This window comes from Gymnogyps californianus, chromosome 4 (assembly GCF_018139145.2).
Source record: "Gymnogyps californianus isolate 813 chromosome 4, ASM1813914v2, whole genome shotgun sequence".
Classification (NCBI taxonomy): Eukaryota; Metazoa; Chordata; class Aves; order Accipitriformes; family Cathartidae; genus Gymnogyps; species Gymnogyps californianus.
This window is the reverse complement of record NC_059474.1, coordinates 41,468,123-41,480,622: the sequence shown is the minus strand read 5'-3', so window position 1 is coordinate 41,480,622 and position 12,500 is coordinate 41,468,123. Positions and strand designations below refer to the sequence as shown.

The 12,500-nt window shown below is 53.9% G+C and overlaps 1 protein-coding gene and 1 long non-coding RNA gene across 2 annotated transcripts; one reads left to right on the top strand and one right to left on the bottom strand.

Moving 5' to 3' along the window:
* Positions 1–356: 356 nt before the first annotated feature.
* On the bottom strand, positions 357–2,750 carry HAND2 (heart and neural crest derivatives expressed 2). Its single transcript, XM_050896085.1, has 2 exons — positions 2,196–2,750; positions 357–1,162 (listed from the first exon to the last, which is right to left on the bottom strand). Exons 1-2 carry the CDS (start codon positions 2,748–2,750, stop codon positions 1,064–1,066), a joined length of 654 nt encoding a protein of 217 aa, XP_050752042.1. The 3' UTR covers positions 357–1,063.
* Positions 2,751–3,683: 933 nt separating this feature from the next.
* On the top strand, positions 3,684–9,778 carry LOC127016067 (uncharacterized). The gene is made up of 3 exons (XR_007766429.1): positions 3,684–3,797; positions 4,226–4,316; positions 9,541–9,778. It is a non-coding gene; the product is annotated as an uncharacterized LOC127016067 (long non-coding RNA).
* The last annotated feature ends 2,722 nt before the right edge of the window (positions 9,779–12,500 follow it).

The following is a 12,500-nucleotide window of genomic DNA, read 5'->3' as shown; positions in this document are numbered from 1 at the left end:
CTCCGGCCTCCCTCGCCTGCCCCCGGCACCCCTCCGGGGAAGCCGCCCCCGCGGGGCCGCCCCCGCCGCTCGGCCCCGCTCCGGGCTCGGCTCCCGCCAGCGCCTGGCACCGCCGCCGCCCGGGATCCGGCGGCAAGAAAACCGCGCATCCCTGCGATTTCTGATCCGCCCGGGGTTTGCACCCTTGTCCGTTTCCCGTTAGCAGTAGGTCTCCTGCATGGAGAACACCACCACAAGGAATTCCTATTCAGCTGAACTGCCGGTTTCTGTTCAACACTCACGGGGCTGGCGAGATCCCTCCCTCTACCTCTCCTTTCACTCAGTCACTTGTTTAAAAATAAACTTAGAAGCCATCTTCATAATTTAGTTTACTTCCGAATATTTTAAATATTATGAAAAAAAGCCATAAACAACGCTGTTATTCAAAACATTTTGAGGTATAAAACATAAAAAGATTTGGGTTTTCTTTTTTTTCCTTTTCTTTTTTTTTTTGTTTTGTAAAAAACACACACAGTGGTTTATTGAGTACTTACAACGTTTACACCTTCAATATTAATTAGATTCCACTTTTTCCCTTACGGACGGAAGTGCACATAACCAATAACTGTTGAAAACATCTTCAAATACTGAACGACCACAACAAAATTACAACACTAAATACCAAGTCAACCGAAACATTGGTGCAACTGCTTCTGTTGAAATATAACTTTATAATCCCATGAATATTTATATCCAAAAGGCCAAGTATTAAAGATACACTTCACATACACACTAATGCCAGGGAGGGATTTTTTTTTTTCCTTTTCTATGGTTCTGTTTTCCCGTGTGTTTTATACAGAGCAAATAACATTCACGAAACTATTAGAGACATTACCCCTTACCAAGCTGGAGTTTCCTCTTCATATATGGAATGCTTTTTCCCTCTCCTTCAAATAGCCACATTTTGGGGGGGGTGGGGGAGAAATTGCACATAAATAAACTGGACGATTCCAAATACAAAGAGTCCTCAGAGGAGAGCCTCACTATCGAGACTTAGAGGACGGCTCCTCCAGTCCTGCCGTGCTCACTGCTTGAGCTCCAAAGCCCAGACATGCTGCGGCCAGCCAGTCCTCCCTTTGGTTTTCTTATCGTTGCTGCTAACTGTGCTTTTCAAGATTTCGTTCTGGGGAGACAGGATGCGAAGGGAGAGAAAGGGAGAGAGAAAAAAAGAAGGGGGAGAGGGGAAAAAAAGGTTAGAGCTATTCCTCCCCTTTCTAGGTCGCCTCTGCCCTGCCCCGAGGAGACACGGGCTCCTGCCGAGGCCTGCGGGCTGCAGGGGACAAAGCGGGGCGGCCTGCGCGGGGTCTCGCCGCGGGCGAAGCCGCCGCGGTCTCCGGCGGAGGCCAAGTCCCGCTCCGCGCCACCACCGCTGCCTTGCCGCGGCCGGACCCCGGGGCTCAGAGGCTCGGGGAGCGGGCTGGAGGCTGAGCGGCGCCAGCCATCTACGGGGAGATGGGGATTACGATAAGGTCCGCGCTAAACCATCCCCTCCCGGGCTCCGGGACGGAGATGGGCACAAGCACGTATCGGGGCAAAACATCGGGCCGGCGGCCACCGAAATCTGCGAGAATATCGCCCGAGCGTGCCGTAGGGCCTACACGACATCGGGCTTGTGCTGCCTCGTCGAAGCCGACTCTTCCCGTTAAAAGTCAAAAAAGTTCAAGCGCGGAGCGCCCGGGCAGGAAAGCCCCGCGCTGCGAACCTATTACTTGCCGAGGGTTTAAAGCCGGGCCGGGCTTAGCAGGTAATCGCGCCTCTCGCCTTTTATTGAAGAGAGCGGCGGCTTGTCTCTGGCGGGATCACGGTTTGGGATCCGAGACAAGCCGTAGCCGGGCCACGGACCCCCCCGGGGAGCCCTAATGTGGCGGCGTTTCCCCCGCGGCTGCTCGCAGCCGCCGGGCCGGATTCGGGCGCCCTGCGAGAGCCGCGGGCGCCGACGGCCACCCGCGGCCGTGCCCTGTCCCGCTCTCGGCCCGCAGGTATGGCCAGGGACGGGCGGGACCGAGGTGTCCCCCATGGACATCACCCGGCGACCCGACCCCGCCGAGCGCCGGGTGCGCGGGGATGCGGCTCCGGCGGGCGGCCGAGCAACCTCCTCTCCGCCGCCCCCCCCTTCTCCCTCCGCGTCCCGCCCCGTCGCGTCCCGGAGCACTGACCAGCTCTTTCTTCCTCTTCTCCTCCTTCACGTCTGTCTTCTTGATCTCTGCCTTGAAGGCCTCCGCCTCCCCGTTCTGGTCGTCCTTCGCCAGCAGGTCCATGAGGTAGGCGATGTAGCTGGTGGCCAGGCGGAGGGTTTTGATCTTGGAGAGCTTGGTGTCGGCGGGCACGTTGGGGATGCACTCCCGCAGCTCCGCGAAGGCGCTGTTGATGCTCTGAGTCCTGCGCCGCTCCTTGCGGTTCGCCGTGCCCCTGCGCTTCACCGGCCGGGGCCCCCCGAGCCCGGGCGGGCCGTTCCCGGGCGGCACCCCCCCGTAATGGGAGTGGTCCATGCCCGGCGCCCCGTTGGCGTACTCGGGGCTGTAGGACAGAGCCATGCTGTAGTCGGGGGGGGACATCTCCGGGTGGCTGCTGATGAGCCAGCCGTGGAAGTAGGGGTTCTCCTCGTGGCCGCAGCGGGTGGCGGCGGCGGCGGCGGCAGCGGCGGCGGCGGCGAAAGGGTAGCCCTCATGGTGCACCACCGGGTGGTGGGGGAAGCCGCCCACTAGACTCATCCCCGCTCCCTAGCGCACCCCACCCTGCCCCCCCGGGCCCCAGAACAAAGGTTTACCCTCCCCGCCCGCCCCCCACCCCCGCCGCACCGGCGGGAGATGCTCCCCGCCGCTCACCCCTCAGCACTGCCCCGCTGCCCGCTGCCTCTCCATAGGGCGCTGCTGCAGAGTCCCCGCGGGTGCCCGAGAGATCCCCCCTCCCCAGGCGCCGCCGCCGCCGCTCATGCGTTGTGCCTCCACCTCCTCCTCCTCGCCCGGGGCCGGGTCTTCGAGGAAGCGCGCACAGGAAAAAAAAAAAAAAAAAAAAAGCTATGGAGAGAAGTCGACCAAAACAAAATGGCTTGGCTTCCCAGCCCGGGATCTTCCTCGCCTCTTGCTTCCCTCCGCTCTCGCCAAGTCCGCCGCGGCCCGGCCGGGTGGTACTTACACGCGGCCCCCCTCCATGCGCCCCCGGCTCGGGGCGGGCGGGCGGGCGGCGCTCCCCTCTGCCCTGCGGCGGCGGCGGCGGCGGCGGCGGGGGCCGTCAGTGCCGGGCGGGCGCAAGCATCCCTGCCCGCCGCGCCGCGGGGGTCAGCGCCCCGGCGCTCCTCTGGGGCATCCGCGCCGCTCGGCCGGGCGCGGCGGCGGCGGCGGGCGGCGGCGGGCGGCGGCGGCGGGGCTCGGCGCGGCGCGGGGCACTGGCAGGGCTCCCCGGCACGATCTCCATGTACAGCTACATGTTTAGGGCCGCTCGGGTTAATATATGTCGTCAGAAGCGGCGGCCGCCAATGGCTGGCGGCGGGGGCGGGGCCCGCCGCCCTCCGCAATAAAACTTTTTGATGTTCGCTCTGCTAATTGCCGAGCTCCTCTTTTAGGATTGGCTGCCCCTCCGCATCCATAATGTAATTAAAACAAGGGGGGAAAAATTATCATGGAGGCAGAGGTTAATGCAAGTGTTCAGCAGATGCCTTACTGTAAAATCTGCATTAAAAAAAACCCAAAACCCAAACCCGACAACCAAAAAAACCAACAAACTCATTAAAACTTAAATATCGGATAATCTCAAACCAGGTACAGTATGGATCCAAGGAATTTCTTGGCAAAAGTCTGTGTGAGCGCTTCATACGCTCCGAGGTTGCTTTTACAAAGTGCTTTGTGCCGGTCCGGTACAGGAACAAATAAAACCAGCTTCGGAGGGCACTTTATCGATTGCCCGGTTGCGATAGGCATGCCCCAGCAACGCTCCGGCTTATACTTTTATTGCGGGTTAATATACACAAAGAGATCATTAGTTCCCGTGAGGAGGGAGACGAAGTTACTCTGCCTTGTCTGTCACCCGGCTTGCGGTGCAAGTTCGCAGAGGCTGGCTCCGGCTTCGCGGCTGCTGACTTACGGAGGGAGCGGAGAGCTCAGGGTTTGGCCAGGGACGGTATTTTCTTCCAGAAAGAATTGCTTTGAGACACTAACAATAAACCCGACTCTAACCGATTCTTTTCCAGCTCGCTGCCTGCCTACGCACCTCGACCAGTATTCACCCGACTGACTTGCGCTCCTGAAATCAGTTTCATGCTTGTTTAACTGGTCTGATCGGTAAGTAACCGAATATTTTTTACAGCATGTTCAGAGCTTATTTTCTAGCTTTTACTAACAAATATATAAATATCTCGACGCATTCCTGCTTCTGCAATAAAAAAGACCAGCATCTGCGGAAAGCAGGTTTAGTTATCGAAAGGGAATAGTTAAATGTTTGTTTAACGGCCAGGCCAGGAGGAAATCTCCCGTAGCTATTTAGGTGTTTTGCTTCGGTAAGCTTGAAGACGTTACAAAAGGAAAATGGATCTCAAGCTGTAATTCACAGATAACTTAGAGGCGAGGCGAATTGTTGTCATCTTCAAATGGAGCCGAGCACTACTGAATAGCTGCGAACTATCAAATACCCACCCTTACGTGTGTTGGCTGACGGCTAGGCTGATTCGGCGTATATTACAATGCAATCCTACAATATAGGCAGTGTGGAAAACTGTGTCAACAGGAGCTGAGAGGTCATAAATTAAAGAAAGAGAAAGATAGAGATGGAGGAGTCTGCGAAAGGAGGCAGCAAGAACCGCAAGTCCAATCTCTGCAGCAGCTCAGTGCGCTCTCCGGCCCCACTGCAGAGGCGGTGGGGATGTCTTGAGGGGAAGCGCTGGTGGGAAAAGAGGGCGAAAAAGCTTCTCTGTGGGGAACCAACTCAACGCCCGGGGAGAGGAGACGAGCTGAGCCCGGCGGACCCGGCGCGGAGGAGGGCTGCCGATGGGCTCGCCCTCGGAGGTGCCGCCGGGACTCGGGGGCTTGCTGGGGCCCGGGGGCTTTGCGGGTGGGTCTGCGGGCTCTCGGCGGGGAAAGCTCTGCGGGGAGGAGGCAGGCTCCGCGGATGAGGCCGCCCGCCAAGGAGCAGCCCGCTGCGGTACCGAGGAGCTGGCTTCGGCGGGGAAATACCGAAGGCGAAGCTGGGCGCCGGCCCCGCGTTTCGGCGGGACGGGGAGTGCAGAGCTGGACCCGGCGAGGGGACGTGCACAGAGAACAGAAAGGCAGACGTACATTTATATAAATTTATACGCATATGCGTGTGCGTCTGGGTGTAAACTGAGTACGAAAGTGAAAAGCTAGTCCAGATGTAGAACTGATGCATACACACATACATCTTATATGCACACACACATGCTTGTAACTAAAATGACTGATGGATACCTGTATCTATATATGCACACGCACACACGTACATATTGTATTATCCTAAGGAAATAACGTGCCTCCAGTGCGGATTTTTAAATTTAAGAAAGGCCGTGGGCACACCGTGCAGGCAGAGCCCTGGAGCGGCCAGGCAGCGTAGCCCTGCCACTCGGGATACAATGTCTGCAGGGCGCAGCCTGGAAATCCACCCAGTTGCTGCAGCGGTTCTCCAGTTTTATTTTGCTGCGATGTTTTCCTTGATACGAAGAAGAAGCGGGCATTGTCAAGGCCGGAAAGGTATATTGGCTTGCAAACAGGGTTGTGTTTCTTTGCACTCTCCTTATTTGTGTAGGAGCTTTCCAATATACTGCAGGCTGGACTGCAACTGTGACAGTCTCTGTGGCAAGCCACTACGGTCACTCCGATAACATCTCCAATGATGAAGGAAACGGAAAACATGAGGCAGAGAAAAAGTAATAAAAGATACAGGAGATATCGATCAGAACACCAGTCTCCAAAGCTAGCATCATTATGGCTTAATTAGCTTTGGAGAAAGAGGGTCTCTAGATAAAGCACCCAGCAGGATCTTACATATATTTTTTCCTCCTATCCCCCAGCAGTTGTTTATGCGTTTTATAAAGTGAGTTTTAGAGCAAATGCAGCTCTTGTGTCCTCCCTCAGCTTTTAACTACTCAGGCTGCCCGAGCGGGGGTTATAGCCTTTTCTGTTTGATCAACGCGTTGGAAACCGCTGCAGCCCGAAGTACCTTTCCCAAGACTAGGCTTAGAGTCCGCTAAAAAGCACCAGCGTTTTGCCGATCTTCCATTTATTGATTTGATTAGATTTTTTTCGTGCACAAATCATTTGCTTAAAAAAAGGAAAAAAAAAAAAGAAGAAAAAAGCTCTAGCCTTATGTCACTTATTTCTCTGCCAAAATGGTTGCATGTTAGGCGGCGATTTATCTGGGCTCTGCTGCCAGACAGGACTTTCCTAGCTCGCTGTAATTAAGAAATTCTGGTGGTGACTGTGCCGAGGCTGGTTTTCCCTTTCCTTCCCCTCCCCACCCCGTTTTGTTTGGTTGTTTTTTTTTTTTTAATTTTATTTTGTCGGGGGTGTGTGTGGGGCTGTATCGTTGCTTTTGCCCCCCGGTTGTTGCCTCTCCAGCACGACAGCCCTCCGCGGCGCTGAGCGGGAGGAAAGGGCTGCCCTTGCCCCCGGTGGGTGCCCCGCGGCGCCGGGGGAGCGGGAGGCTGGAGCCCGAGGAACGGGGCGGCGGCGGGGGGCGGCGGGCAGGGCGCCCGCTCAGCGGGGCCAGCTCCGGCCGCGCCGCCGGGGCCACCCGCTGCCCTGCTCCGGCGCTCAGCCGCCGCCGGGCCGCTTATCGCCAGGTCACCTCTCTCCTCCGGGCCAGGGGTAGGATGGGATTCGGGGATAACAGAACAATAGAGCTGTGCTCCCACTCCCCCTCCCCTCCCCAGCCCGGGCTTGTGTGAATTAAGCTAAATTGCAAATCAAGCTAATTTCTCCGAACCGGTCGAAACCGTATGGAAACGGGGAAGAGGTGCCGACGCTGGGTGGTCGGAAACCCACATCTGCTGGGAACTCTCGGGCTAGCTGGCTGGGAGAGCTGCAGGCACACCGGGCCGGGCGTTTTAATGAGCAGGCCAGGGGCATGAAAGCGCCTGGCCGGTGCCTGAGCAGCGAGCCTCTCATTCGTTCGCTCCTTTTCTGCGCCCTCTTTTCGAGGAGCGTCCGGTACCGGCGGGGCGATTTTGGGGGTCACGAAGCCGCCCGGGGCAGGGCAGCAGAGGGAGCGGCGGGCCCCGCGCCAGCGCTGCGGTGCCCGGTACCGGAGCCCAGCCCCAAGCGTCCCCCGCTCCGTGCAGCAGGGCCGGGTTCTCCCTTCTACTCCTTCTACTTTATAGTTTCCATTAAAGCAAACAAACAAACAAACCGACCGCAAAAGCACCCCAAGGGCCACCCCTTGCATCTGGGGCTCAACCCTGGCCGGGCAGTCCCCCCGACGGCTTTCCTCCCCGGCAGCTCCTAAACTCCCGGGGGTGCGCGGCCGGGGGTCAGGGGCGGCAGGGTGCCTCTCCTTCCTCCTCCCGCCCGGCTGCCTACCACATCGCTCAACTGCCCGGTGCACAGCTTGAAAAGTCGAGACGCGTTTGAATTTATAGAGTGCATGATGTCATTGACCCAGGACCAAACGTATCAGAAAGGGATATCGTTCTCGGATGGATTTGGGGATGCCGAAGTAGCCCGTGTCCCAGGGATGCGACACATCCTATCCCTGGGCCATCGCTTGGGAGTTCGCAGAAGAACGTAAACCCGCAAGAAAACGGATTTTTGTAAAGGGGCACCGGAGAAATATCATTTGAAGGTCAACCTGTCAGTGCGGGTTAATGAAAAGGACTTGTGCCTAATGGGCCTACTTATACCCTCCGTTACGCTCACACAACCTGGATTTCAACGACCAGGGCAGAGGGCAGAATCGGGCCCAGCAGGCCCGAATTAATTGCTGCCACTGGATGTGGAGGAACCCTGGTTTACGTTACTATTATCGGTAATGAACGCCCACATATTTCAGGCATGATAATCTCGCAGCCGTTGTGTATACAAAAAAAAAAAAAAAAAAAAAAAAAAAAAAGAGCAGGAACGAGAAAAACCCAAGACACTGACCATTTTGTGAGTCGCAATGATTGGCAGTAAGCACAGGACCCTACGCGTTTTACCACTGCATGTGTAAGCAATTATTCGAGGATTGCTTATATTTGTGACCGAGGATCCAGAGTTGCATTTAGACCCTAGACAGGAATCGCAGAAAGAAAAACACAACGAACTCCAACCAAGACCCCTTCTTTGTCGGAAGAACAATAATAAAGACATTACAAAATTCTGCAGTGAATGCAGTGTGTCTCTATTTGTTGGGTTTGTCATATAAGTATCCTACACACACATATGTATAAACACGCACATGTGTGTACACAGACACGCACAGGTTTTTGTCACGTAATGTTGTTTGCATTCCTGGGAAAGAGCATCTTAAGCCGCTCTTGAGCTCGGCGCTGATGAAATAGCTCGCGAATGTAATTGCCTTCATTAATAAATATTTTGTCCTCCAGCATCTGAAGTTCAGGCGTTGGAGGAAGCGGAGGTTAGGCTGGCACCGTTTTGGGTTTAGGCTAACAAAAATCAACGCTTCTATTGTCATTCTTCACGGAAAGCCTCCGTTTAACAAGGCTGGGGTTTAAGCAGCGTTCATAGATCAAAGGCAACCTCGCTTGGCTTAAAAAAAAAAAGATCCCTCTGGAGCAGTGACAATTACCTACAATTTCGCCCCAACTGCACGCCCCAAAATGTCGGTGTCGTGCCGCCGGTGCCCCCCGCGCCGTGTACCTGCTGCACCGCACCCCGCTCCCGCTTGCCCGGGACCGGCTGAAGCACACGGGCTCGTCTCAAAACTCAGCAGCTGACTCCTGCAAATGTCGGCTGCACACTTGTTAGAAGCATCAGCCCGTACCGCAATTCCTATATGCGTATTTCGGTGTAATTGATCTGGCTGAGTGAGGTCTTTTTGGTAATTTGGATACACCAAGTCTCCAGTTAATGACATATAATCAGCCTTTAGGTCACTTGGTCATTCTCTTATTACAAACCCCTCCTGCTCTCTCTGATCTCCTTTCAAACTAAATTTCACACAAACAAATAAAGCAAGACAGGGACAAGTCCTTAAAATACAAGAGAGAAATATTGGAGAATTGCTCGTGGGGAACTATAAACATTTTTAAAAGAAAAAAACGAAAAGATAGGAAAGAACATCTTATCGAGAAGGAGAGCATTGTGTACAAAACGGGGAAAAACGGTCTGGCTTCTGTTAAAAATGACATAAAATTAAAATAAAAATAATTACAAACAGAAATGGCATAATGTAAACAGAAGGCAGGAGGCTTTACTAGAAATGCGCGGCCGTACTGTAATTTGTTCTTACAGATGATACAACCGATCCGTGGATACGCAAAATGTTTATTTGCTTCGCTTTAGCCGGTAAAAAAAAAAAAAAAAAAAAAGAAAAAAAAGTATTCACTCTTCTTTTCAGGAAAGTAACTGAAGAAGCCGGAAAATGGAGAACTGAGTGTCATGTACGTCCTCAGACCTGCAGGGAAACGGAGCCGTGGCCAAAAAGTTGGGTGTAAATGCGACAACAAAAATAAATACTTTACATCACCGCGCAGAACATATTTTACTAAGTCAACACTTTGTTTTTCTGCTTTTCATTTTTTCTTCCCTCTAGGAAGAGACAATGCTCCCTTTTTATTAGGTATTCCCTAAAAGACTATTTTGATCTCCGTCCAGGTATATATATATATGTATACATATACACGTTCAACAGAAACGCTGACGGTGATGTGTGTGCAGAAGCTGGTGCGGTGGCCGGGGAGAGGAGCGAGCAGACATGCCCTAGGTAAGATCCGAGGGCTCTGCAGGCTGCAGACAGTTCATTGCGAAAGCGAGCCCCGTTTTTCGGAACTAAAATTGATTTATAAAATCGAGAGCGGGGGGATTTCAATGTCGTTCCAGTGTTAGCGCTTCGAGGAAGAAACCTGAGAGGGCTGTAGTCCACACTCCCTTACAGGCGTTAGCACCTTTCGAAATATTACCAACATGCGTTTTACCAAAGATCTCATTTGTATTTAATATGGGATTGAGACAGGCGCTAATTGAGCACGTAAGCGTATGTGAGCTTGCGAGAATGAGTGCCGGGGCAGGCTCAGACAGCAAGAGAAGACGGAGCAATGCATACATGCAAGAGAGCGTCACAAGGCCCCAGCGCAGGGCATACTGATGTGACACATCTTGTTACTTGTTCACTACATCCCGGTCTTTTCAGCATTTCTAAGGGCCCCCCTTTTTTTTTTTCCCGCCCGCCCTTGAGCTGCTGGGTTGAAGCATTAGCCCGTAGCCACCCGACGATCCGACCCTGTAAATCAAGGGGCGGCGGGGAGGCAGAGCCCCGACCGGGAGAGGCTGGGGATGCTCAGCCCTGCCCCGGCACTGCCCTCGGCGGGGCCCGCCGCCACCCCTCCCGCTGGCCGGGGGTCGAAATGCTAAAGGCCGAGGTGGAGGAGGCGAGCTGGCCCCCGCTGCCCACCGCGCCTCCCGGGGGCGGGCGGCCCCGGCCCCCCCGGCGGCCCCGGCGGCGCCCCGCGGGCCGTGCCGCGCCCGGGAGGAGCCCCGCCGGGCTGGGGGCGGCTGGAAAGGGTTAAGCGCTTCCCCTCCTCCTCCTGGAGCCCCCTGAATGCCACTGCTTTCCTCTAGAGGTCTCATTAGGGAAACCCTAACTGCTATTTTCAACGTTTCCTCAATCAAGCGCCTTTAAATAGAGCTCCACAAACAAATGGGCGGCAAAAAGCGCAGATCTTGTCACGGGCGAGGCCGATCCAATATTTCACCCTTGTTTGCTTTGTAATTACGGCCTGGCTGGTGGCTACCTGCCCGCTGGGGCGAGCTCCCCTTGCCCCCCCCCCCCCCCCCCCCCCCGCCTCTCCCCGCACAGCCCCGCGGACACCTTTCCCGGGGCCAGGGGGGTGAGCGGGACTGCCCGGAGGGGCCACTTAGCAAGTGATCTTCGGGCAAAAATAAAAAAGAAAACTCAAAAGCAGAATCTCCCCGTCCAAATGCTGCCTGAGGTTTCTGCAACACTGCTCTGAAGGCACGAGCTTTCCAGCACAAGAGATTTCCCCCAAGCCCCCCTTGCTTCCTAAGCCGGGGTCAGGGATCAGGCAGGCGTCCTGCCTGTCCCCACGCAGGGCTCGCGAAGCGGTTGGTTTGCTTTGCGGGCTTCGCTCCCTTCTCTCTGTTAAACCGCTCCTATGATTTGTTATATTTTCCACAGCTGCTTATTCCTGTTTGACTGTTGTACAAAGCCGCTTTAAATCTTCGGCAGGAAGAATAAAAGTTAAAACTGCTTGGACGGGTTCCTACAGATTTGCGGGCTGGTGCGGGTCCATCTCGGTCCCTGCATAACGACCCCTCTGCACACATCAGGTCTCGATAAGCCTCGTTACTGCGGCTCGGGGCGGCAATCCGCTCGCTAGTATCAACAAAAATAGGAGCTAATTCAATTATGTCTGAAAGCCGGGGCGTAACAGAGGGAAACTTTGGCGTTTATGAACTAAGCTGCTATATTTGCTTTGCTATAAACGGACGAGAATATTTTATGATGGAGGGGAACAGTATAACACAAAAGGGAAATATGATAATAAATCTCTTTTTATGGATTCTCTCTAGCAGCAAAAGACAAGGATTCAACGCTTTTATGACTCAACTATTTTGCAGGTACATCTAAAGATACCTACATAGAAAAGAATACCCTGTATCCCCCCTTCCAGCCCCCCTGGATCGGGGAGACCCGACTCTGTCCCCCTCAGTTCAACGATGAAATTCCCTGTGACTTCCATGGGAGCAGAGCTGGCACAAGAGTTCACATCTGACCATTGCAGGGATATGCTTCAATTATTTATGGTGCCACTGGCAGTACCCTTTCATAGTTTACTGATATACAAAACTTTGTCAGAAGTAATGCTCCACCATCCTTCTCATAACGAGCACATTAGGCTGTTTTATTTCTAGTTACTCCAAAACTATTAATGTTTGAGATTGTGTATCCATCCGTGGAGCTAAATTACAGCTTTAGTTTCACAGGGACAGTTTTTTTTAGAGATTCGCATGCTAAAATAAAGATAGGTACTTCAGGGGGAGGATTTCAAAGTGGCAAAGGGTGTAACGCTCCTTGAAATAAGTGCAGGTTCACCATATAAATCCCTTTGAGGACTTAAACCCTGGATACTTTTGGAAACCGAAATATACAGCTCTCTGCGTCTCCATACCTTTAAAAATCTGCCTCATGGAAAATGCATTTTTTCCGAGTCATGTTCCGCTGTAAAACAGCCTTCATACATCCTCAAACTGTCTTATTCAATGCAAGCATGTTTGCATCTAAGGTGCTAGGCATGTTTTGTTATCTGTCTCCTTGCCTTGTTTTGGTTCTTTCTTATT